Source organism: Arachis hypogaea, chromosome 3 (genome assembly GCF_003086295.3).
Source record: "Arachis hypogaea cultivar Tifrunner chromosome 3, arahy.Tifrunner.gnm2.J5K5, whole genome shotgun sequence".
In the NCBI taxonomy this organism is placed as follows: domain Eukaryota; kingdom Viridiplantae; phylum Streptophyta; class Magnoliopsida; order Fabales; family Fabaceae; genus Arachis; species Arachis hypogaea.
In genome coordinates, this window is record NC_092038.1 from 22,259,717 (window position 1) to 22,286,291 (window position 26,575).

Here is a 26,575-nt window from a genome sequence, read left to right on the forward strand (position 1 = left end):
CATAATATCAAATGTTTTTAATATCAAGATAATATTAATAATGTATTTTTATAATAATATTAATTTAAAATATATAATTATGGTTAATAAAATCTATATATTATTGAGACAAATGTTAAAAAAAAAGAGAGCATATAAATAAATAAATAATTTTCTTAAACACCGATCCACTTGACTTTAAAACTTAAGTACCACATAAACTGTTACATAAACATACTTTCACCTGCTGCTATTAATTTGTTAGCTTGATATGATATAAGTCTAGGATAATATAAAATGAAGTAATCAATAATATAATGGTCCATATAAATCAAGGCGAAAGGATGGTTGGGACCTAATGATTTTCACCTTTATACTCAAATAGAGCAATATGCTTTCTAACAACCACCAACACTAGACAAAAAGTAGGGACGCTACTTCCAATCTTAGTTAATCTCATAAAATTTACAAAATCTACCTCATAGATCCATAAGCACACAAACTAAATTAATTATATATATAATAATTATGAATTTCATAAGTAAGGAACTCATCAGAGAGGAGGGAGTAGCATTTGGATCACTTGTACGTACTCCCTTCATTTTAAGAGATTGTTAGTTTTGTTAGTTTATTTGATTAGTAATGTTGTTAGAAACTTACAATTCGACCTCTTTAACATTCTCAATATAATGTCTGTAATGAACACAATTATATTTATACTGATTAAACAAGAAGCCTTGAAAATTAGTATTACATATCCAACATTACACTCAACAATCCATGTAAAGATAAAAACATTCGAAACTCTTCAAAACAAGAATATCCGAATATTAATTCTTTAGCATTGTTTTTTATTAAATGCAATTTGAAAAATTTATAAAAGGATATATTATACTTAGTAACAATCGTAGTTGTTGGCTTCATAATAATAATAATAATAATAATAATAATAATAATAATAATAATAATAATAATAATAATGACTTAATCCATTATTATTAGTAGAGACAAATTAGATTAAACCAATACTTTCATTACAAATCAAATATTCCCACTCAATATGAAAATATCTATTGAGTGGGAACGCTAGGGGTTTTCTTGCTATGCATGAGAAGTCTACGTGAAGTAATAGAATTATGTTGGGCTATGAAAACAATTGTTCTCTTCAATTCAATTTCCCCCCTTATTATTAATAGAGTCTTCTTGGTATTTATATTTTTTACTTTATCAACACTCTAGGGTGACATTGGACCTAAATTCTTACTCTTTGAGCTTATACATTCGGTTGCCCCAATCCCACTCTAGCTCTAAATCCATATTTTAATCGTTTCTTTCTAAGTTTAAACATGATTTATTTAATTATTTCATCAAATTCATCATCAGAGCAGAGCTATGTACCTTTAATCAGTGTAAAATGGACAAAATCACGTCCCAAAAATTAAAAAGAATAAAAACCAACATTTATTCATCTACAAGTTTTCATATACCAAGTAATATATACAAAGCATACCTAAACTTGAAATCAAAGCAATGTTTTTATTCCTTTTTAAATTTTTTTTATTATTCTTATCTCTCTCATTGCAACCAATCCTATCTTCTATTCTTCTATCTCATTGTTAATCTCATTCTCTCTATTTAGTTTTGTTTTTGGGGGAAGGAAACTGCTTCTTGAAAACTGAAAAGAAAGCACAAAAAAGAGAAAGTGAGGGAGAATTTAATTCTTTAATTCCTTCCCACACCTCAACAAGTGCTAGCATGAGGGGGTGGTGCAATCTTTAGAAGAGACAAGTTTATAAACTTTTTCTCCCTTTAATTTTATATTTAATTAATAATTGTTATTACTAGTTACTTTATTATTAGATCCCTCTTTTGAAGTACATACTCAACCCTTCTATCTCTCACACACACAAACACATACAACTTTCTATCTTTCTCTTTTTAGTTTTTGTTCTATTTGTTTTATAGAACAAGAGAAAAACAAAGGAAGGAAAAGAAGATCTCCATAAGTGGAAATGTGGAATGTTGTGTGAGAAGGATAATAAGTAGGGAAATTAAACAATAAAGAGAAATGAGTGAGTCCAATGAACATGAAAACAATCATGGCAACATCATAGTGGAGGGAAGAAAAGACAGTTTAATTAGAACTTGTCCAACATGTGGTCATCACATCAAATGCCAAGATCAGGTTCTTAGTTCTAAATACCCCTTTAATTTGTTATTAGTTAGCACATAAAATTTTTTTCATTAGTTTGATAATTGTTCATATCATAAATATATATGAGAGAGTTACTTTATTATTATAATAACAATAATAATATATTATATTTTTTTTTTGGCAACAAGTTATTACACAAATTGATTATCTATATATTTTATTTGGTTTATTTATTATATTTTGTGGGATTTTCTTTATTCATGAAATATAATTCATAATATTATTATTGTTGTTGTATTAATAATATAAATAAGTATAGGGTGGTGGAATTCATGACTTACCTGGACTTCCTGCTGGAGTGAAGTTTGATCCAACAGATCAAGAGATTCTTGAACATTTGGAAGCAAAAGTGCGATCTGATATTCACAAGCTTCACCCTTTAATTGATGAGTTCATCCCAACTCTTGAAGGAGAGAATGGAATCTGCTATACTCATCCAGAGAACTTGCCAGGTCATGCATGCATATATTATTACTACTGGATAAGTCTTTATAATATTGAGAAATATAATGATACTTTTATTATATATAACTATAGTTTTGGATAATTTGCGAGAACTTATTTAATTTGTTACATATATATTCCCATGACATTGGAGATTTGGAGTAGTATTATTACGTCTTTTTATAATAAATTAAAGTCATATTTTAAATAAAGGAAAAGTCTAAGGGGCCAGCATGTAACCAGCAGAAAAAGATGAGTCATTGGATAAAATCTTACACCATCAAATCATCATTGATGGCTAGTTGATGGCTACCAATCACAAATGTTGCTGACCCCTAGCATTGCTCTTAAATAAAAGCGGTGATTTTAATTTGATGTTTAATTTCACGAGCCTAAAAAAAAATTCTAACAACTAATAATAAGATTTCCCTATCAATTAGTATATTTAATTTCAAGTGAACGTTTTGAAACTTGAAGGTGATTAGATATCTTATAATAAATGTGAAATCTTTGTAATGAATTTACCAATAATGTTGACACTTATGCTTGATTTGATTTGACAAAATTTTTGAAGAGGTATTGTGAAAAGTACAAATTGTTTGTTTTATATATGTTAAATAAAAAAAAATTCATGTATTTGTATTTAGCAATAGATCTAAAAAAATTTTATAGTGAGAGTAAAATATATATAATATAATAATATTTTGGTTTAAATATTTTACTTGTTCTTATATTTTACTAATTTTTTAGTTAAATTCTTATAGTCTAAAAGTTTATAATTAACTTATTATATTAGGTTAAAATTTTTTTAATTAAATCTTTAGTAGTTGTCATCTTTTAGAAAATATACACTAATTCTAAAATATTTTATAATTCATCCTACATAAAATATAAAAACACATGTTAAAAAAATTAAAAAGAATCTAATAATTTAAATAATAACATACACTATAGAATTCAATTATTCTAAGTTTTATATTAACAAAAATTGAATAATTTTTCATTGTCAATACAATTAAATATCTCTTTTTATATATATATGTTACTAAACAATTATTTAAAAATATATCTCCAATACAATTACAAAATCAACTCTTTATAATATTCATAACTTAAAAAGTATTTTCAATTGATGTAGTTGCTACCACAAAATTAAATCTAACTTAAAAAAAAGGAAATAGTCATGGATAAAAAATATTTTTTTAAGTCTTAACCAATTTCTATAATAAAAAATACCAATTTTATTTAAGTTTGAGAATTGATCATGAAAATGCATATATAAAATAAAATTTTCCAATTGATTATCAAGTACTAAAAATTGAGTAAAAAATTTTTTAATGAGGCCAAATTAATTAATTTAATGAAAAAAATTATTATTGTTATATATTACTCAATAAATGTTTAAGTTGTAGTGGGGGGAGGAGTTACCGGCCCACACCCTAATACATAAATCCGTCTCAATTTATATTTGTGGTTATAATTTTGGTTTAATTACTCTATTGGTTCCTATATTTTCGAAAAATTTTTAATTAGGTCTTTATACTTTTTTTTTAATTGAGTCTCTGCACTAATTTTTTTTTTAATTGGGTTCTTACACTCTTTTTTTATTTAGGTCCCTATACCAATTTTTTTTAGTTGGATCCCTATAAAATTAAGCCAATTACTACTAAAAAAGACTTAATTGAAAAAAATTAGTGTTGGAACTCAATTAAAAAAATAAAGGGATCTAATTGAAAATTTCACGAAACTATAGAAACAATAGAGTAATTAAACCTATAATTTTTAAAAGGTAAAAATATTTAAAAAATTAAAAAAATATTTTTAAAGTTAACATGTATTTATCAAAACTTAAAATTTGATATAACCTTATACATTAATAAATATTTAAATTTACTTTTATATTTATATTTATTATAGTCTTTTAAAATTTTAAGAATTATTTTATCAAACACAATTGTTATTATTTGTATTTATTAAAATTTATTTTTAATTTAATTTATGAAACATATATATGTTATAATTTAAAAAAAAAAATCATCTTTCAAAAATTAGTTTAGGTAAGATATTTTCAAAAACTAAAACTTTATCAAAAACAAATACATAGCTAAAGTTTTGCAATCATTAAGGCATGATTTCATATATTATATTATTTTCTAGTGCATTCACCTCAAGTACAATTTAAATCATAATTATTTATTAAATATAATTATCATAAAATTATTTTTCTTTTTAATTTTAAAGTGGTAAAAAAGGTACATAAATAATTAGGTCTTTAATACGATTATAAAAAAAACTTCTTTTAGAGTTATTTAAATTTTGTATAATTTTTTTTATTTGTCTTATATTATTTTTTCTCTTATGAAAAATAATAAGAATCGAACTCTAAATGTTTTGGTTATAAAAATTTTGATACCATCTTATAAAATTATTTTTTATAAAAATTTAAACTAATAAAAAAATACATAAATAATTATATCTTAAAAAAATTCCATTTTCAGTGTCTAAATAATCTCAGAAATATAATTTTAAAATCACAGTTTAAACTTTAAAGTGACTTTTCTTTAAGTCTTCAGTAACATAATTAAAACGAAGATAAATTACATGTTTTTTCGTATATTTACCAAAACAGTGAATTATCTTTTTTGTTACCCTAACTAGCATTACCCAAGTTAAAATGAAATTTATAATTTTATGTAAATTATTAATATTTTATGATCGAATTTCGGCACAGGAGTAAGCAAGGATGGATTGATCCGGCACTTCTTCCACCGGCCGTCGAAAGCATACACAACCGGAACAAGGAAGAGAAGGAAGGTGAACTCGGACGAAGAGGGAAATGAAACCCGTTGGCACAAAACAGGGAAGACCAGACCAGTCTATATTAGGGGGAAGCTGAAAGGATACAAGAAAATCCTTGTTCTCTACACAAACTATGGTGGGAAGCAAAGGAAGCCAGAGAAAACCAATTGGGTGATGCACCAATACCACCTTGGCAATGATGAAGAGGAGAAAGAAGGAGAGTTGGTTGTTTCCAAAGTGTTCTACCAAACACATCCTAGACAATGTTCTTCACTCTTGATCAATAACAACAAAGACTCTTCAACAGCCGCACTTGTCAAGGATAATAATAATAACGGGTTTGTTGAGTATTACCATTCAAATTTCATATCATTTGATCAAGGGGAACACCAACATAGGTCTAGTGGGGCTCAAGTCGTCATTTCACATTTCCCTCTCCATGAAGGTGCTCCTAATTATCATTCTTTGAATCGAAAGGAGTAGTGTAGAAAAAATGGTAAATTACCATTTTATCTATGAAAGAATTAGCTTGCTGATAAAATGGTTTTTTGGAGATTGATAATTATTTTATGGTACTAGATTTTTTTTTGTTTTGTTTAACAAAATTACTTAAAGCGATCAAAATTTGTTGTTGAAATGGTAATTTACTTGGGGAAATAGACATATAAGGTGAAAGAGTTTGTGAAAGGAGCTGAGGAGAGGAAAATCATAAATAGGAGTTTTCTATATAATACTGAGGCATTATTGTAACATATTATAAAAAATAGTTAAGAGGGCACGTAAGTGAACAATAATAATTATTAATAAGGAGAGAATTTGGTTCATTTTCGATACTACTGTGTTTGTTGAGGAAGAAATCAATTAAAAATTCGGCGAAGTGAAGAATATGGTATTTGTTATGTCACTGTCTTTCTGCTGTCTCCCGTTTAAAGGTATTATTATTATTATTATTATTATTATTATTATTATTATTGGGTGAGTTCTAACCATCAATCTGTATAGACATGACTTATGTAAATTGGTTCGACTTATGCACTTTCTAAAAGAGAAAAAATCATTGTCTTTTAATACAATTTATTTGTAAATAAGTTGTTACTGCGATTTATCTATAAAAAAGAGGGTATATATAAGGAGAATAGGATTGAATGGTACTAAAGATTAGTTGAAAAAGGAGAAAACTAAGAGCTAACAAGAGAAATGCAGAGAGAGTTGAGAGAAGAGATGGCAGAACCTTTTAGTTAGCATCTACATCTGAGTTGTTTAACATTTAATACAAACTAAACGATAGAGTACAGAAATTATATATACACAATTGCAAGTGTGGTATATCTCTAACAAAATTGATAGCCCAACATTCTGAATATGAAAGGTGGTTAGACAATTAACTAACAGATTAGAGTAATTTCGACATTCTTCCTTTATGACTCCATCTCTTTTATTTTCCACCTTCAAAACTTTCTTTTGCTTTAGACGATGCTGACGAATTAATGGGACAATATACCATAAGCTTGTCTTTGAGATTGAGAACAGAAGTCGAAAGAAGTGTCTTTACAAAGGTATTTGCAAGTTGTACAGAACTAAAAACATGCATTACTTGAATCACTTTGCTTATAACATAGTTTTTCACAAAGTGAAAATTAATTTCAAAATATTTAGTTTTAGAATGTAACATAGGATGTACTGCTAGTAACACAACACTTTGATTATTATAATAAACAATGGGTGAAACTGTTATAAGAAATTGCAATTTACTAAGCAATCTTTTGATCCAAATCAACTTTGCAACTAAACAAAAACAAAAACAAAAAAAACAAAAAAAATTCCCAAAATATTTAAAGAAAAACAATTTAATACATTTTAATTTAAAAAATTAGCAACAATAAATAACAGCGGTTTGTAACCGATGGAATACATTTGAAAAATTACGCGGGTTTTGATATAGCGGTGGTTGGTAATCGCCAAAAATAAAATTTTATCAAATTTGGCAGCACTAAATAGTGACAATTAGTAACTGTCGTAAAAGAATCTTAAAATCGTGTTTGGGCATAATGCATCCGTCAAAATTGCTGCAAAATACATGAATAGCGGTGGTTATACCAATGGTTGGTAGAAACTATCGCAAAATCAAATCTCCGCGTCTTAAAGGAGGGCCATTGATGAATCGCTAATTTTCTATTTAGCGACGGTTTAAAACTGTCGCAAAACTTAAAAAAACCGCCACTAATATCCGCTTCTCTTGTAGAGAGTCATCGCAAGCATCTAGAGATTGATCTATACTTCTTTAAAAGATAAGGTTATGTTAATCAATGATAATTCTTTGTTGTGAATATTTCAGCAACTTATAAGGTTGCACACGTTTCTTTGACAAATTTAGAACCAAATTTAGAGTGTGTATAAGTTCAGGCCAGACCTACATTTGAGAGGGTGTTATAGATAAAGAGAATTCTGTTAGAAAAAGTAGATAGTGTTAGTTGATTATCTGGTATTGGTGTAATCACCTTCCACTTATGTTAAATTTATAGTTGGGAGACATTGAAAAGAGAGGTAAACTTGAATTGAAACTGAATGTGAAAAACCCATAAAACCAGAGGAAGAGAGGGTGAAGTTGAGGGAACTAACAACTCTAGTTCTCACTTAGCTAATAAAATGACTTTTTAACTAACAATTGATTATATACACTAACCTTGTAACTAACTATCTATACTACACTAGTATGTGCCTATTGCTGCTGTACTCACTCTTTGTATATGTATTAGCTATATTACCCAAGTGACATTTTCCCTTAAGTTGTCAAGTCTAAAAAGTTGGCAACTTACAGTGAGAGTTGTATAAACATGTACTTGGGATTTACATAAACCTTTCCAAAGAGAAGAAAAAGAAAATATAAACATACAGAGACTCATACAATGAAAAGAAAAAAAAACTATGTTCATAAAAGATCATACATTCCCCCTTAAATTGGGATCGAAAATGTTGAGCAATCCCAACTTAGCATAACCTGATTTGAAGGGTCCTGGAGCAAGTTCTTTTGTGAGAATGTCCGCATTTTGGCCTTTGTTGATGATAGGCAAAAGCTTGATGAGCCCAGAAATTATTTTCTCCCTTACCACATGGCAATCTACCTCAATATGTTTGGTACGCTCATGAAAGACTGGATTGGCAGCTATATACCTTGCAGACTGACTATCACAGTAGATTGGGATGGATTTGGTGACTGGAACATGTAGGTCAGCCAAAATGAATGAGATCCAACGAGCTTCACACATCGCAAGTGCTAGCGCCCTATACTCCGCTTCAGATGAGGATCTAGCCGCAGTTGTTTGTTTTTTTCTCTTCCATGAGATAAGTGAAGTGCCTATGTAGAAGCAGTAGCCAGAGACTGATCTTCTACTATCTAGACATGCTGCCCAATCTGCATCTGAGTAACCGGAAGGGAGCAGGTCTGAGGAGGCAGAGATGAAGAGACCTACTGGGGCATTCTTCAAGTATTTGAGAATTCGGAGAGCTGTACTATAGTGGGCAGTGGTAGGGCAGTCCAAAAAATGGCTTAACTTTCCCACCGCGAACGAAATGTCTGGCCGTGTTGTTGTGAGGTAGACAAGTCTGCCAATGAGGCGTCTATAAGCCGACACGTCTAAGAATGCTTGTGCTGAATCCTTGGCCAGTTTGGTTGCATAATCCATTGGAGTTGTGGCAGGCTTATATTCGATCATTTTGTATTCAGTGAGCAAGCCCAAGACATATTTTCTTTGGTGAACCGCAACACCAGTGCTTGATCTAGCTATCTCAAGACTCAAGAAGTACTTTAAATTGCCAATATCTTTTATTTTGAATGCTGCATGCAGTTGTTGTTTCGTGATGTTGATCTCTAATTGGTCATTCTCTGTGAGGATTAGGTCATCTACATAAACAAGAACAGCAGTAAAAGCACTATTGTTTGATTTAGTGAATAAGGAGTAATCATGTTTGGACTGTGAGTAGCCTAAGCTCAAGAGTAAAGAAGTCAGCTTGACATTCCATTGCCGACTGGCCTGTTTGAGGCCATAGAGCGACTTGGTTAATTTGCAAACGATGCCAGGTTTCTCCACGTTGAGGCTTGGAGGTAAACTCATGTAAACTTTTTCATCTAGATCACCATGGAGGAAAGCCGTATTGACGTCGAGTTGCTGAAGCAACCAACCCTTTACTGCTGCTAAGGCTAAGAGAATCCTGAGTGTAGTCATTTTTGCAACCGGGCTGTAAGTATCAAAGAAGTCAAATTTTTGTCTTTGATTGTACCCTTTTGCTACGAGCCTCGCTTTATGTCTCTCAATGCTGCCATCGGGTTTCAATTTCAATTTGAAGACCCATTTACAACCTATTGGTTTCTTGCCTGGAGGTAAAGGAGTGATCACCCAAGTCTTATTTGTATTCAAGGCTTCCAGTTTAGCTGAAATAGCATCCCTCCAACAAGATTCGGTCACAACTTCTTCATAATGTTTTGGCTCAACAGATGATGCAATACTCACAGACAAAGTTCTATGTGTAGTTGAAAGATTATGATATGATAAATGGTTAGAAATAGGATACCTACAATTGGTTGTGGTTGTTGTCTCTTTAGAAGTTTGCATGCAATAAAAATTCTCTAGATGAGCTGGTTTTCTTTTTATTCTTTCGGATCTCCTAAGGAGTTGTTGTGAGTGAGCATAATGAGATGATGCAATGCAATTGTTATTATGTGATGATGCTGCATGTGATTGGATGGGAGGGTTGAAAGAAATTGTGACAGGAATATGAGGTAAAGTGGTTTGGGTGTATGTGAATATGTCATCAAAGTTAAGTGATGCATGAGATTTGTTGTGAGTCAGGTCTAATGATGCCAAAGGAGATGCTGCAGTGTTACTTTCTTTAAAAGGAAAAATATTCTCATAGAAAACAACGTCTCTAGATACTAGCAATTATTATTGGTGATGTCAAGCAATAAGAAACCTTTTGTGCCTTCTTTAAAACCAAGAAATACACACTTTTCGGCTCTAGCATCTAATTTAGTCCGATGAGCTGACAGTGTGAAAATGTATGCAAGGCACCCAAACGCTTTGAAATTTTCAAAAATTGTGGTTTTGTGATAAAGAATCTCAAAAGGGCTCTTGTTGTCTAGTAAATTGCTGGGAATTTGGTTGACAATTTGAGTGGCATATACGCTGCCAAGTCCCAGTAGCAATGTGGAACACAAGACTCATACAAGATTGCTCTAGTGACTTCAAGCAAATGTTGATGCTTTCTTTCAACAATCCCATTCTGTTGAGGAGTTTTAACCCAAGAGGATTGATGCATAATTCCCTTTGATTTGTAAATTCATGCATTTGAAATTCTTTTCCATTATCAAATCTAATGCATTTAACTTTCTTTTCAAATTGAGTGTGAGCAAAACTTACAAATTGTTGAATTAAAATTGTTGCATCAGATTTTAAATTCATTGAAAGAATCCATGTATATCTACTATAATCTTCTACTATTGTTAAAAAATATTTGTTTCCCTTGGTGGAAATAACATTAATAGGACCCCAAATATCTACATGAATGAGTTCAAATGAAGATTGAGTTTTAGAGAAACTGTGAGGAAAAGGTTTTCTTTTATGCTTAGACAAGTGGCAGCAGCATCTTTATTAAATTTGAACTTGAAAACTGTGGGATACAACTGTTGCATGGAATGCAATTTATTAAATAGAATATGACCGAGTCTAATATGCCAAAGTGCTTGATCAGTGTGGTGTGTGACTGGTGAAGCTGCTGTTGTTTGTATGGACATAGTTGTGTGAGTGTTCAATTTCTTGGTATCTGATTTTATTACATACAAATTCTCAGTGAGTTTAGCAGCTCCAATCATCTTCATTGTATGGTAGTCCTGTATCTCACAACCAAATTTGTTAAAAATAAATTGGCAATCAATTGACTCTATTAATTTTTGAGACTGAAATCAGATTCAATGCAAAAGATGGAATGTAAAGAACATCAATGAAATACAATGTATTAGAAATTTTGACTATGCCAGAAATTGAAGTTGTGACCATGCTTTTGTTTGGGAACCTAACTCTAACAGGATTGATTGTTTGATGTGAATGAAATGCAACAAAAGTATGTGTAACATGGACCGTGGCTCCTGTGTCAATAACCCAAGAGTCACTATTTTGTGAAAACACTATGGACATGATCACATAATTACCTGCATCGGAGGACGTAGGGTCTGTGACAGTGGAAAGGTTATTCACATTATGAGAAGTAGTGGCTCCATGGTGTTGGAGCAGTGTTAGTAGAGCTTGCTTTTGTTCTTGTGTAAATGAGGCTTGAGAGATACTACTTCCTTCCTTGTAGATATCAATAGTGTCACTGCCTTTCTCATTAGTTACCTCAGCAGTGATGTTGTTGATGTTATGGGCTGGATTGACTTTGAGGTACGGAGGGAAGCCATGCTTTCTGTAGCAATTGTCCACTAAATGACCCTCTCTGCCACAAAATGAGCATTGCCTGAGGGTGTTTCTTCCTCCATAACCTCTTCCTCTGCCACCTCTACCATCTCTTCCACGACCTTTACCTCTAAAGAAGGTTTGCCTATTTTGATTGCATTGATTTGTAAGTTGGAATTCATGAAATATGAACTGGAAGCTTGTCTCTCTTATTGTAACAACATCGAGAAAACTGTATCTATTGGTGGGAGGGATTTCATCAGCATTATGTTGTATCTGACCGTGGTATATTATTCATTCAATCTGCGCAAAAATCTAACAACAAATATATCATCTCTATAGGTTCTGAAAATGGAGGAGCAATTACAATTCGAGACACAAATGCACGTGGGAAGAGGTCTATAATCCTCTAATTCTTCCCATATGCTTTTCAACTGTGTAAAGTAAGGTGTTATGGACCTTGCTTGATCGAGAAAAGATCCTCTTCAAGTTTTGCAATCCAAAACACATCTCCTTGGTAAAATCTCTTCTTTAAATCTTTCTACAAATTGTTAGCCACACTATTCCAAATCACACTATTTCGAATATCTTGGCTGAGAGACAAATTGATCTAAGAAACTACCATCGTATTACACCTTTTTTATGCTTCATAAGTTGGATCAGTTTCAATCGGTTTTGGGAGAGAACCATCAACAAATGCGATCTTGTTCTTCGAAATTAGGGCTCGCAGCATCAATCTTGACCACGAATTATAATTCTTGTGATTTAATATTTCAGATATGAGGAGATTACCTGGACTATCACCAGGATGAAGAAAGAACGTGGATGAGGGATCCATGATAGGATTAGCTGGAGGACGAGGAGAATTTGCCTAAAAGGTTTTGATCTGAGCTACCAGATAAGCTAGGGCATTGAGATCGATGCCACTAGGTGCTGGTTGTGTGTTAATCGTTGGAGGATCCATGGATTGAAATTCGGAAATCAACGAATCTGAGAAATTGATGCAGATTTGGACCTTCTTTTCTTGATCTCGTTGATCGGAAATGCTTCGTTTCAAGATGTGTGGTGTGTGAAACTAGACAAATCTCATCAATCTCTATGGTATGAGTTCAAGAAGAGAAAAGAAAACAAGAAGGGAGAAAGAAACTGAAGAAAGGGAAAAGAAATTCAGAGAAAAATTGTGAATTTGTGAGGAGAAGAAACGAAATAGAAAGAGTGATCGAAGTGATTACAAGCAACAATCGTTCACTGCACCATGTTAAATTCATAGTTGGAAGACATTGAAAAGAGAGATAAACTTAAATTGAAGCTCTGAATGTGAAAAATCCACAAACTAGAGGAAGAGAGGGTGAAGTTGAGAGAACTAACAACTCTAGTTTTCACTCAGCTAATCTGATGACTTTTTGACTAACAATTGATTATATACACTAACCTTGTAACTAACTATCTGTACTACACTAGTATGTGCCTGTTGCTGCTGTATTCACTCTTTGTATATGTATTACCTATATTACCTAAGTGACAACTTATATCAAGGTTAGGTGATTAGTTAAGATAGAATTTTGTTAGGCTGTTATCCGAGTTTTTTGAGTTTATAATATAAGCTGTGAGCATGCATGCATTAATATATAAATAGAATTGTACTATCATATCAATCCACTACAAAAGGATGTTTCATTTTACCGCAATTATTTAACAGGATTTTTTATAAACCCCTGCAAAATTACTAAGAGAAGTCCTTTTTCCGTTTTCATTTTTGGAAATCAATTTACATGATTTTTTATTTTTAATCTACAGGAGTTTTATAAACCCCATTAAAAAGTTTTTAATCTTGGGTAAATAGCCGCTTCTTTCATTTTTTCTCAAAATTTGGCGCAAAATGAAAACTGAAACCCGCCCAAACCAAATCCTTCTTCTCACCAGAAGCTCTATTTTGCTGAGCCTTTGTTCCCTAAACCCATCGTCTATCCTTTCCTAAACCCATCTTCTTGTCAGAAACTCTGTTCGTTGGCTGCTACTGCTACTGGTTGCGTTGCTGACGCTCTTGCTTGTTGTTTGCCTGTTGCCACACTTCCGTTCTTCTTCCTTTCTCTTTATTTATTCTTGATCACTGAGCCACAACCCACCGCAGCCCTCGTTAACTGCCACTGCTTCCTCTGCATCAACCCTCGTTGCACATTCACTGCCAGCGTCATTCTGGCGATCTCTATTGCGCCACCGCATTCATTCTCTTTGCTCATTGCAATTGCTAGCTGCTCCATTTCTGAGTTCAACTAGCATTCCCCCTCTCCTTATAACGCATTTTGTCAATTTGCACCAGGTTTCATTTTCTTTTTTCCGATCTTGTAGTTGATGAAGTTTCTAGGTTAATTTTGATTTTGTTGTTCAGATTTAGTTTGCATTTAATTGAATCTGAATTTTTAGGTTTAGCTTAGTTTGAATTAGGATTTTCAAATTAGAATTAGCTTTAGTTAGTGAACTTTGAACATTTTATTTTAGTTCTTGAGTTCGGTATTGTTGATGATTTGGATGATAATTCTTGATTGATTTTGGACTGCTGTACTCAAAATTGAAGAGTTTGTACATTTGATTTGTATACTCCCTAATTCACAATATGTGCCCTGATCTGATTATGTGCGAGTGTAACTGCTTTTCCAAAGCCTGTGAGGCTAAATTTGCACAGGCTTTTAGGATGCTGGCATAGGTACCTGCATCTGTAGTCTTTTAAGCTCTTTGTATCTCAATGAATAGCTTTATAACTTCTTTAGGGTCCCTTCTGAACATTACCCGAGATCAGGGCTGTCCAAGGAACTGAACTTTGAAAAGCCAAATTTGCAAAAATCCTATTCGCTTCCTCGAATTTGTCACATTTAGCATACATGTCAACCAAAGAATTAACTTGGTCAAACTTTATGTGAATATTCCCTAATTCTCTCTTAGTTACTCATATTGGTTTTTTTTTTACTTTTTTTTATTAGCTTGTGTTCTTATTTTTTTAATATTAATGCCTTTAATATTGTATAAGTTAAGGATTTAATGAGTTACTTTAGCCTCATAGCTTGTGGATTGATTTTTTTCAGGATTTGTCTTATCTTTTTGTTAATAGGCATGCTTTGTAAATAGTTATTGAACTTTGAATATGTTTTTTTAGTTTTTGAGTTCGGTATTGTTGATGATTTGGCTAATAATTTTTTATTGATTTTGGTTTGCTGTGCTTAAAATTAAAGAATTCATGCATTTGATTTGCTTGGATTGTGATAATTATTGTTATTTAAATTCATGCACGCCAAGTGTTCAGTGATATGATTCTATAACACTTTAGATTCTAAATTGCATATTTGCCTGTGTATTATTGTTGTTTTGGATTCTAAATTGATATGCCTCTATAATACTTTTACAGTGGCTCTGTTCTCCAACTGCTCTTCAGGTTAGTGGTTTTGGTTGTCTCTTCCTTCAATTATTGTTGTTATTGACTTCTCCATTTGTATCACTGCTATTGTTTGCTTTCACTTGATGTTCATTGCTTCGTTGTTCGCTATTGCTGTTCACGGCTTTTCCTTTATTAATCAAGGAAAATAATTGTTGTTTTCTTTGGTATATGCTATCTTAATTAGATTGTTATAGTTCTTTAACTATGTTTTGATGTGTATTTTTACCATTAAACTAATAAAATATTGTGGTCTGGAATATTGAACTAGAGCAGTATTATATTCTTCATGAATCAGAGAAGAGTCGTTCATCCTAATAATCAGATTATGTATATAGTTTTTGGCTAATGGTAAAGAGTTTGATCTAATACTATGTATTTTTTTCTCGCAAGGATCAATAATTTGCATGTCTTATTAAGCTATGATTCCAAACTTGATATCTTTCAAGCAAGGTAATTAGTGAAGAATTGTGTTATTATTTTTTTATTTTCAATTTTAATGCCTTTAATATTGTATGTAGCAACATTCAGGCTACTCATTTGTTATATTATGCTAATGTTCTAGCATGGTATTAGTCTCGTATATTTTAACGTTACATCCTTACTCTTACTAGTTTATTGTTCAAGTTTTTGACACAAGGAAAGGTTAATGCCTTCTTAAATTGTTTTCTATTTGAATTGTCGTTATAGTTTCATAGATGTGGCAATTTTTATGTTGACATTTTTGTTTTTAATTTATTTTAGGCTAATGATGTTGACAACAAAACTATTACACCGATAACAGGAAGAACATCATCAGACGAAACCAATGAAAATCGTGAAGACATTGTTTAGTATTACTTTAAAGATTGATTAGTTATTTATTGTTGCACATTTGTTAGGTATTATGTTACAATTTTTTACTAAACAAACTTATTTAAGTAGTGAACTCATTAGTGGTAATTATGAGTTTATATTATTTTAGCTTGTTTAATTTTTAGGATTAGACATATAAAGACAGTGAGAATTTAGATATTATGCATTTTATTATAATATAAAAGTTATTATTTATTTTAATGAGTTATATTTTAGATTTATACTTTAAAGAATTTTACTTTTATTTGATTTTGCATTCTAATTAATATTTTATAAAATAAGAAAAAAACTATATATATCATAGTATATCTTATTTTGGCGTTACATTATAAATTGTAGGAGTTCACAACTCCAACAAAATAAAAAGTTGTTTTAAGTATAAGATATTTGTGGGAGTTTAAAACTCCCACAACCTGAATCAAAACTGCTATAACATAGAACCGTTGGAGGTCTTTAGAAACCGATTCAATTTAGTTGAAACTCCCGCAAACAGCGGAGGGCAAAAAATCGCTGTAATTCTGAATTCAAAATAGTGTCAGTTCTAAAAAAAACTCCCACAACTTATTGCAGGACATCTAACTGCGTCATTTTACTAAACCGCTGTTACGCAATTTGCGGGGATTAAAAGCCCCCGCAAAACCCAAAAAAAATCCCGCAAATTAGCGTCTTTTTTGTAGTGATCTAATAAAAAATTTGGATTAATCACAAATTATTTTATATTTTCTGTTATCAAGATTCAAGAATCACTAAAAAAAATCATAATAGCATGTTAAGTATGTGATACATGACAAATTTTTATCTTATATATTAGCAATTAAGTGTCTTAATTTAAGTATTGAATCTTTTAAAAACTAAATGGACTTTTATATATGATCTTTTCTTTTCAAATATCATTTTGACAATTAATCCTATCTTTATCTCTTCATTTCTGTTTTGTCATTCTCGTACGGAGCCAAACATTACCTTAAAAAAAAACACCTAGCATATTCATTCCAAAAAATAATAATCAATTTGGCCTTAAAAGTTTTACTTCCTAACTAATATAGGTCTTGAGTCTTATAAATCAAGTTAATACTTTACGCATGTTTTGTCTTGATGTGTTAAGACTTGGTATGTAGAAGAAATTATGTGACTTTACTTATGCGTACTTGTACTTGGGTAGATACTCCAATCCAAGACCTTTAATAAGAGTCCGAGGGCAAAATTTGATGGTGACAATTATTGTTGTCAGATTTATGAAAGTAAGCAAAGCAAACATTTGTGAATGGTGACATTAAAAAGCTTTTTCATGACCTACATGGAATTATCACGGGACAAATATTCCTTCATCCCCTCATATATATACATATTTGTACCTTACGCAATGATTTCTATGATTTATTCATCAATCTTTAAGCACATGATAATTTTGATACCACATCCAATCAAACGTATATTTGTGGTATAATCATGAACAACCCATTTGATAACTTGTCCAATCCAACACTTCATCGTGTAACCAAAAGTAAAAGCAAAAATATAAAGAGCAGTATTGTACGGCACAGTCAACAAAACTCGAGAATAATATGGCTAATGGCTTCTCTTTTGTTTCACTTTAATTTAATTTCCTCGCTATCTATACCACTTTTTCATTTTCATGATCTTAGCTTGTTTGTGTTTTAATTTTTCTTTAATTTCCTTTTTTTTGATTGATTTGGGGTGTCGTCCTAACATAGCAGGTTCCTGTTAAATCTATCATACGGGAACAGTAAAAAGGCTTAATGAGACATATATCATATATGTGACTTGTATGCACATGTTGTTGTTTGTTTTTCGTAGGTGGAATGCATATTCCTAGCCGAAAGGCTCATGTACAGTAAACAAGTGATTTTAATTTGTTACTAACTAGATACTAAAGTTCTTTAATTTGTCCGCAAAAGAAAATGAGGTGATCAAGATTTCTGAATTTAAACGAACATTATTATTATTATTATTATTATTATTATTATTATTATTATTATTATTATTATTATTATTATTGGTCATTGTACTTTTTCGTATATCTCAATTTAGTTTTAAAAGTTTCCATTACCTTTATTTAGTCTTTAAATTTTAATTTGCGAACGAGATTTGTGTTAGTTTTTAAAATAATTTTTTATGCATATAGATGTTAACAGAATGCTGATATGATAATTGAATGTCAAGCTGAATTCTGTAAAACGGTATTGTTTTAGTTGACACTTTAGTCCAAAAACAACATCGTAAGTAATGTTTATTGAAACTTTTTCTTCTAAAACAAGTGATTCGACGTTGTTCGTGGACTATTTGAATACTAAAATAAAAACGGTATCATTTTACAAATTCTAACATGATGATAGCTGACTATCCAAGTCAGCATTTCATTAACGTTTGTGTGACGAAAATTATTTCAAGAACTAACGTGAGTTATGTTTGCAAAATTTGTGGACTAAGTAGAGGCAATTAAAATTTCAGAGATTAAATTTAGACTCGCATGTAAATTAAGATACCAAATTGAATATTAACTCTTATGATTTGTTCTAGGATTTCTTAAGATGAAGGAGGCTAATTAATTAAGAATACTGATAACCAGTTTGGTTGGTTTAGTTATTAGCTCAACTTAAGTAAGTGTTGAAATTTTGAATTCTTTCTTGTGCATATAATAACTCATTTTATAATAACAAACTTTTAAATAGAACTCAAATTCAAAAGATTAATTCTTGACTTGTCAAACTGAAAAATTCTATTAAAAAAAAAAACTAAGAATATCGATTGCTCTTTACCTCTCATATTTTACCAAGAGAGAAAATCAACTTGATAAAAGACATGGTTAACTTAAATGATATAGCTTCTAATGAGATTTACACGCAAAAATTAAAGTTTATTTGAGTTTGATTTTGTTAACAATTTTACAGTGGACTTAACCTTTTTAAAGGGATTAATTTAAGAGAAAATGATACTCTATTTTTATAAAATGTCTAAATGATATATTTTTTATGTCTAAAATATACATTTTTTTACCAAAATTAAATAACATGTATTTTAGTCCATTTGACAAAATGATTTTTTATTAATCAAGATAATTATACATAATACTAACAGCAATAATAATATAAAATTATTTTTTATTGTAATTTTTTTAAAAATTTACGTTGTTAGAAAAACATTTCATTTAAAATTTTTTGTAAATTTCATAGTTAATAATAAAATATTAAAAAATAAATTTTATTATTATTATAAAATATTTTAACTCGTTAAAAAATACTTAATTTAAAACTTTTATTTATTAAAAATAAATAAAATATATTATAAATATACTTTTATATTATTGTTTTAACTATTATAATAATATCAATAATAATATAAAATATATATTTATTTTTGATGTAATAAATTTTATTTATTTTCAACATTTTATCATTGATCATGAAATATATAAAAAATATAAATTAAATAATTTTTGTAACAAAATATTAAAAATAAATAAAATTTATAACAATAATAATAATAAATATATTTTATATATTATTTTTCTTTTAAGGTAACTAAATAGTTATCACTAATTTATATATATAAATATAATAATGATTACTGAAAATATTTTAATCAAATAAACTAAAATACGTGTTATTTAACTCTTGTAGAAAGAAAGAGTATATAATTTAAAATTAAAAAAAAGAGTGTATTTTTTCTTAGTTTAATTACTATTTGTTTTTAAACTATAATAATTTAAAATGACATTTTCTTAATCGCGTCAACTATGCTAACCATGGAATAAAAAATTTATTTAATGCTAACCATGGATTAAAAAAATAATTAAATTATGATAAATTATGTAGTGTCTATAATTTTGATACTGAAATTATCAAACTTATCTTTTATAATAAGTTTTAAATATTAAAAAATTATTTATTTTTATATTTTTTAATTTAAATATTTATTTTTATCTTTTTTTTAATAAATTAGATAAATATATACAGACACCATAACATGCATCTAAATTATAAGACTCCTTTTCTTATATATATATATATATATATATATATATATATATATATATATATTTATTTATTTATTTATTTATTTATTTATTTCTTATGTTTTCTCTTTTACCTTTTTACTTTAATTTTGTCCTCCTTTCTATATCTCTATGCAGGTCAATGTATTAATGCCCATCACTGTAAAGATGAATGGATATATCATCTCTCTTAATATTAATTGAGAATGACGCTAAGGGAGTTGACAAGATAGAAATGTCTATTAACCCATTGATATAAATTTTATATATATTATATATGAATTCCGTTAACAGTCAATAAAATATCTCTACAATATATATAATATATTATTTATTTAACTTAATATGAATTAAAAAATGAATATTTAAGATAAAATATTACTAATTTTTTAAACATAATATACCGTATCCAGAATAATTATTCGAATATTAGGAATAATAAACATCTGATATCTTACTGAATCGAACATTTCTAAATTTTCATTATATATATTGTACATATACTCCATTGACTTCTTATACTTCCTCATTATATATTTATTTTAGCTTTTTAAAGCACAATCATTTTTTATTATCTAATTTTTATTCTTTTACTTAACAGAATCTTTGTATGCAACAAGATAAGTAAACAATGAACCCGTGGACCAAAGTACACGCACCAGGCTGACTCTTATTATTCTTCCCTTTTTAATTTGCACTATTGAATCCACTATGTATATTTTTTTATTCTTTCACTACGTACTAGTCTTAGTAGTAGTAATAGTAGAAAAGTAGAAAACCATAAGGATATATATGAACCAGTGAAAAAAAAAAGGCAACAGAATACCGCACTTTCCGCTGCTAATACATGAAAAGAAGAGACGATGGGCTATTGGCAAGGATGAAAAAGTAAAATAAGAGAGAAATTAAAACACAATTAATAAGAACCAGCTAATTTAGATTAGTCTAATAATTAATTTATTAGTCTATTTAAATAATTATTGGTGGTTTGAATTTCACTGAATAGAAAAATATCGTAAAAAATTCCAAAAAAAAGACCGTTGAAATGTTAAATTTAAAATTTTTTTTCTCATTGAGAGAATTCTTTTGGTCAAAATAATATGTTCTTGATGTTTATGGTGGTTTTTAACTAGTGTTTTATTCCTTAGAGAAATATGTTTAAAAAAAATTAAGTTTTAATTTTTATATATATAAATTTTGTAATATTTATTTTTTATATATAAAAAATTTTAATTCGACGAACTGACTTATCCAACTTTTTAAAATTTGTGAATTTAGTTGATTTAATTTTTTAATTCAACGAATTTAAAATCTTAATATGATACGTCTTCGTTGATAAATCGTTGGATAAATTCGATCTTCTTATCATATCTAATTTTACGATCATTATTTATGTATAATTTTGTTGATTTTCTAATTAGATTCATTTGTTTACCCTAAATGTACCTTGATTTTCTAATTAGGGTAATTTGTTTTCTGCATGTGTGGAGAGAATTTTAGCCAATCTGGTTACACTACAAAGTATGCAAATTGTAAGGATGAATGGAAAGGGTAGATTAATTTATTTGAGAAACCAATATTTAGAGAGAAGCTAAAAGCCCTTTTTTTTTTGCTATAGTATCTCCCAACCCAACCCAACCGTTTAAGGATTAATCTGTCGCGGATCTGAACTCCATTTAAGGGTCTGTCGCTAGCAAATAGGTTGCTACATTGAAAATTCTCTTTTAAGTAAGCCCAAGACTTTGACAAGACAATAACCATAAAACAGAGATGAAAACTATTGTGCAATAATAATGGAGTTTTTCAAAGGCATCTATGTCCTTTTGCTTTGTTGCCCCCACTACTCCACAAACACCCCTCTTTCTCTCTCTCTAATCAAATATTAATGAATCCATGTCAATTTACTTTTTTAATAAAAATAAATTAACAAGGGCTCTCAGCTTTCAGGATTCAAAAGAATATGCATGGATCTCTCTCTCTTTTTCTCTCCTTTTTAACCCTTCAATAGTTTTCTAACACCAAAACTTTTCAGCACTCAATTCCCAACTTTTCCCTCCTTGCAAAGTTCTCCAGATAATCACTGGAGGTTCGTTTCAAGATTTTTTAATATATTCTAAGAATTATATTTCTAAAAAATATTATATTTGAATATCATAAAAAATTTATTTGTTTAGTAGGACAGATGATTAGAAACTATTTTCAAAAATAAATGGGGATAAATTTGTTTTACTATAGATATTTTTAAGAATAAATTCTTAATTTTTAAAATAATTTCAATACTAATTGAGAGATATAATAATAATAATAATTTTATATCTTAAATTTTATTGTCTTGATATGGGAATATAATTTTATGTTTAAGCAAAAAATATTCCTGAAAATAAGTTATTCATGAGAATTAAATTCTTAAAATTTAATCAAACATGTGAATATTATATTTACACAGACAATTTTCAAAAAGAAATTAAAATTCCTTTAAACATTATTGACCCAATCTTATTATTTCATATATATATGTTAATTTTTCCTTTTTATTATTTGAAAAAAAGGAAAAATGTATAACCGAAATCCACCTTACTAAAATGAGAAGAGAAATATTTTAATCTCTTAATAATAATAAATGAAGTATGCTGATGAGTAGATATATGAGACACATAAAGAATGGAGGAGTACAAATAATATATATGTATTTTGAAAACATTTGATTAACACATATATTGATCAACATGAACTTATTAATCAAATCAAATCCAAGCTTTGGTTGATAAAGGGTGGCAAATGGTGGTTTGCACCCCCAACACCAAGGAAATCCCTAGTTTGCCCTCCTCCACTCTCCTCATTCGGCATTACATGTCTCCTCTTTGAAGGGTGCATTTGTGACAATTCATTGTTCTCTGCCTCTCTATTAATATTATTACTACTACTTGTTAGCACCAAACTTGAACCATACACCCCACAAAACTTATTGTTATTCCCATCTTGCCCTTGATCACTACCATTGCTGCATTTCAACCCTAATGCCCCCAAGAATGATGATGGATCACTTGAGGTTGCACCAACTTGAGCTGCTTTCTGCAACAATGCCGTCGCCGACATGTTCGCCGACGACGAAGAAGCACATGTTTGATGGGGTTGATGTTGTGAGCTATACAATGAAGGAACATTAACAATGCTTCCTAGTATTGGAAGCGATGTAGTAATAGTACTAGTAATAGTGTTGTTGCTACTTAGATCTTGGCTTGGATTGGTCGAAATTTTGGATCCGAATACCCAGTTCAGATGGTAATTATTGTTATTAGTAGCCATTGTTGCTTCTTGACGATGATGATGATGATGGTCCATCCAAAGGGATAATCCTCTTGTTGTTGTTTGGTTATTTGTGGCTTCTTCAGTGAATGGAATTGGCTTATTGCAAATTGAAGCAAATTGGGTTGCCATGTTATTATTATTATTATGATGCGGGGCCATGGAGGTTCCTATCATCATGTTATTGTAACCAATAATGTTATTGTTATTATTATTAGCCCCTAATGTTGAGTTGTTTATGCTTGATGCTGCATTTACCCTAGCTGTTTCTTCTGCCAATGCGTCACAAAATGCCCTGTGAGTTATGAAGCTATCCCTCCTGCAAATAATAACAATACTAACATTAGAAATTTAATTTTGAGTAATGATAGAGATTATTACAGTCACATTATATTATAATAAGTTACTAAATAAATTTATTACAAAGCTCACTAAAAATAAACTTTTGTTAAATTTGAATTTTGATAATTCCAAAACCATGATCTTTTGTCGTTTAGGACTATAGAATCATCACAAAAGAAGCTAAGCCTTATCAAAGAGAGAACAAAAAAAAAAAAAAAAGACCTGTGTATGCATGTGTGTGGCATCTTTCAAGCCCTTTAATTTGTTTGAACTAGAGAGACCCTTCTTCTACCTTTTTTTCACTCTTAAAAGCCAAATAGAGCAATAGACAGCAGGCACCCACAACTCATAAAACCACATATATAGTACACACAAGAAACGACAAAGAAATGCATTAGATAAAGAGAAAGAAAACATCTTTTTCCACACTCTACTTAGATACTAGTTTAATGTCTCACTTAGTAACCGTCTCAAGATAGAAATAGAAAAGAAGATATAAAGACTCACTTGTAGTTATTTTTATGTAAAAATATTAATTGAAAATCGTTGTATAATAGTTAAGTTAAACATATTAAATAATTACAGGTGAGTTTTCATCTAATGAAAAACAATGATAAAAACACAATTACCAAACACAACCTTATTTTAAATAAGGTCGAAACTCAGTGCAGTGCAGTAGACTTTACGTGAAGTTGATAGTTGAGAATTGTTAGATAAAATTTTAGTCAAATTAATAAAATTATTTAAGCACTCTCAATTACCAACTTCACGTGAAGTCGACTCACCTAAGTTTCCACCTTTAAAGAATTAGGGTTAGTTAATTACCGTGAAAAGATGGTTCCACAATCACACTTATATTCTCTTGTACCACAGGTTTTGGAGTGGGCTTTCCAGTCGGACTGAACCGCGTAACGCTTGGAGCATTTGTCGCACTTCCACTTCTTCTCGCCGTGCTTCCGGCAAAAGTGCTTCTTGATTCCGGTCAAGTCTCCCAAAGCCCTTGAAGGGTGGTTGTGGACACATGTTTTCTCCGGACACACGTATACACGCTTCTTTGGTTCTTTATTTGTTCTTTGTTTTAGCTTCCATGGAAGGTTGTGTCCTCTTCTATGGAGTTGAAGGTTTTGATCCCTTTGGAAACCCTTCCCACAGGTTTCACACAAGAACCTGTTTGTAGCCATTAGTGTCTTTGGGGATAAGGCTATTACTTCCGCTTCCGGATCTGATCATCAATATTCAAACCAATGGAGCACATTCATATATATTATAACTCATCAATCATCATGATAAAGAAAATCACTCTGCTGTACAAATATTCTGCATAAACACAGGATTCGAAAAAAAAAAACAGTATCCAAAAAATTGAATGTAACTTAATAACTATATACATGCCTGGGTTTCCTGGGAGGTTTCTCTTCCTCTTCAAAGAAGGAGGAGGAGTAGTAGTTGGATTCTGATTCTGATGATGAGGGAAAGCGTTAGAGAGTTCTCCATGATCCATATTTTGAAGGATCAGCATCTCTCTTGTATAGTAGTTTGTTTATGTTGAGTTCTGAGTATATGTATGAGTTAGTTTAGAATATATATGAGGCTGCAACCCTAAACTAAGTTAACTTGATGAAGTGATGATATATGAAACAAGATGGGATCTCTGTCTCTTACAAATGTTTGTTATCTACTTTTTAGGTGGAATAAAATAAACCAAGATGCTATGGGAGGCGGTGAAAAGCTAATTAATTATAATTTAAAGAAGGGAGTGAGAGAGAAGATGATAAAGGAGGGGGGCAAATAATGGGAAAGAGAAAGAGGGGGAAGGTGAAGCAAAGGTGTATGATGACACATATGATGAGGGAAGAAAGTTAATCTCCATTTTGGAATCATTATCCCATAATTTGTGTTCTTTCTTGCTTTTTTTGTTTTCTTTAATCCTTTCTCATCCAATAAGCCTTTTTCATAAATTTTTAATCTATTCTTATATACTTTTTTCTTCTTTAATGTATTCATTTGAGCATTTCCTTCCCAAATCATTCCTCATTTTATATATACATATATTCAATATATATGTCCCATTTTCACATACTTTATTATTGGGATAAAATTGTCTTTTCCTATTTTTTCATCTTTCTTTATCCTTGCAAAAGTTGCATCATATAGTACAGTTGCCATTTTAGGTTTGAGAGTTCATTTTATATTCAGTATTAACAAAATGCATCTAATATAAAACTACTTGTAGTTTAAGTTTATATATCTCTAATATATTTTTTTATGTAAGAATTTTTTTTAAATTTATGTGAAAATATAATATATATATATATATATTTGCTTTATACTGAAATTTTTTTTTTAAAATTCAACAAGAATTGACAATTATATTTTTTAATCATAAAATTGTTGATATTATATCATAAAATTATTTTTCTTTTGAATTTAAACTAATAAAAAAATACATAAATAATTATATCTCTAAGTTACATCTAATAACATATATAACTCAATACTTAATTATTAAAGGATCTAATAAGATAAATATTGAAAATAAGCGGCTATGCTACATTGGTATATAATTGTTTGAAACTATATATATAGGTTTTCTGAAAGAGCATTATTTTCTTGTCATGTTACAAGAAAGTTGGATTACCCTCATTATCATCATCAGTTGCAGCCATTTGAATGAAAGCAAGTAGAAAAGCTGTTACTGTCATAAAGAGGAAAAATATCATTTCGTCTCATGTGTGTGTGAGTGTGACTAC

The 26,575-nt window shown here is 29.8% G+C and overlaps 2 protein-coding genes across 2 annotated transcripts; one reads left to right on the forward strand and one right to left on the reverse strand.

Annotated features, from left to right (window-relative positions):
• Positions 1-1,545: 1,545 nt before the first annotated feature.
• LOC112789848 (NAC domain-containing protein 73) lies at positions 1,546-6,341 on the forward strand. Its single transcript, XM_025831938.3, has 3 exons — positions 1,546-2,164; positions 2,454-2,646; positions 5,370-6,341. The coding sequence occupies exons 1-3, from the start codon at positions 2,048-2,050 to the stop codon at positions 5,918-5,920; spliced, it is 861 nt and encodes a 286-aa protein (XP_025687723.1). The 5' UTR covers positions 1,546-2,047; the 3' UTR covers positions 5,921-6,341.
• Positions 6,342-22,847: 16,506 nt separating this feature from the next.
• LOC112789849 (zinc finger protein MAGPIE) lies at positions 22,848-25,657 on the reverse strand. The gene is made up of 3 exons (XM_025831939.3): positions 25,218-25,657; positions 24,651-25,047; positions 22,848-23,802 (listed from the first exon to the last, which is right to left on the reverse strand). The coding sequence occupies exons 1-3, from the start codon at positions 25,342-25,344 to the stop codon at positions 22,917-22,919; spliced, it is 1,410 nt and encodes a 469-aa protein (XP_025687724.1). The 5' UTR covers positions 25,345-25,657; the 3' UTR covers positions 22,848-22,916.
• Between the last annotated feature and the right edge of the window lie 918 nt (positions 25,658-26,575).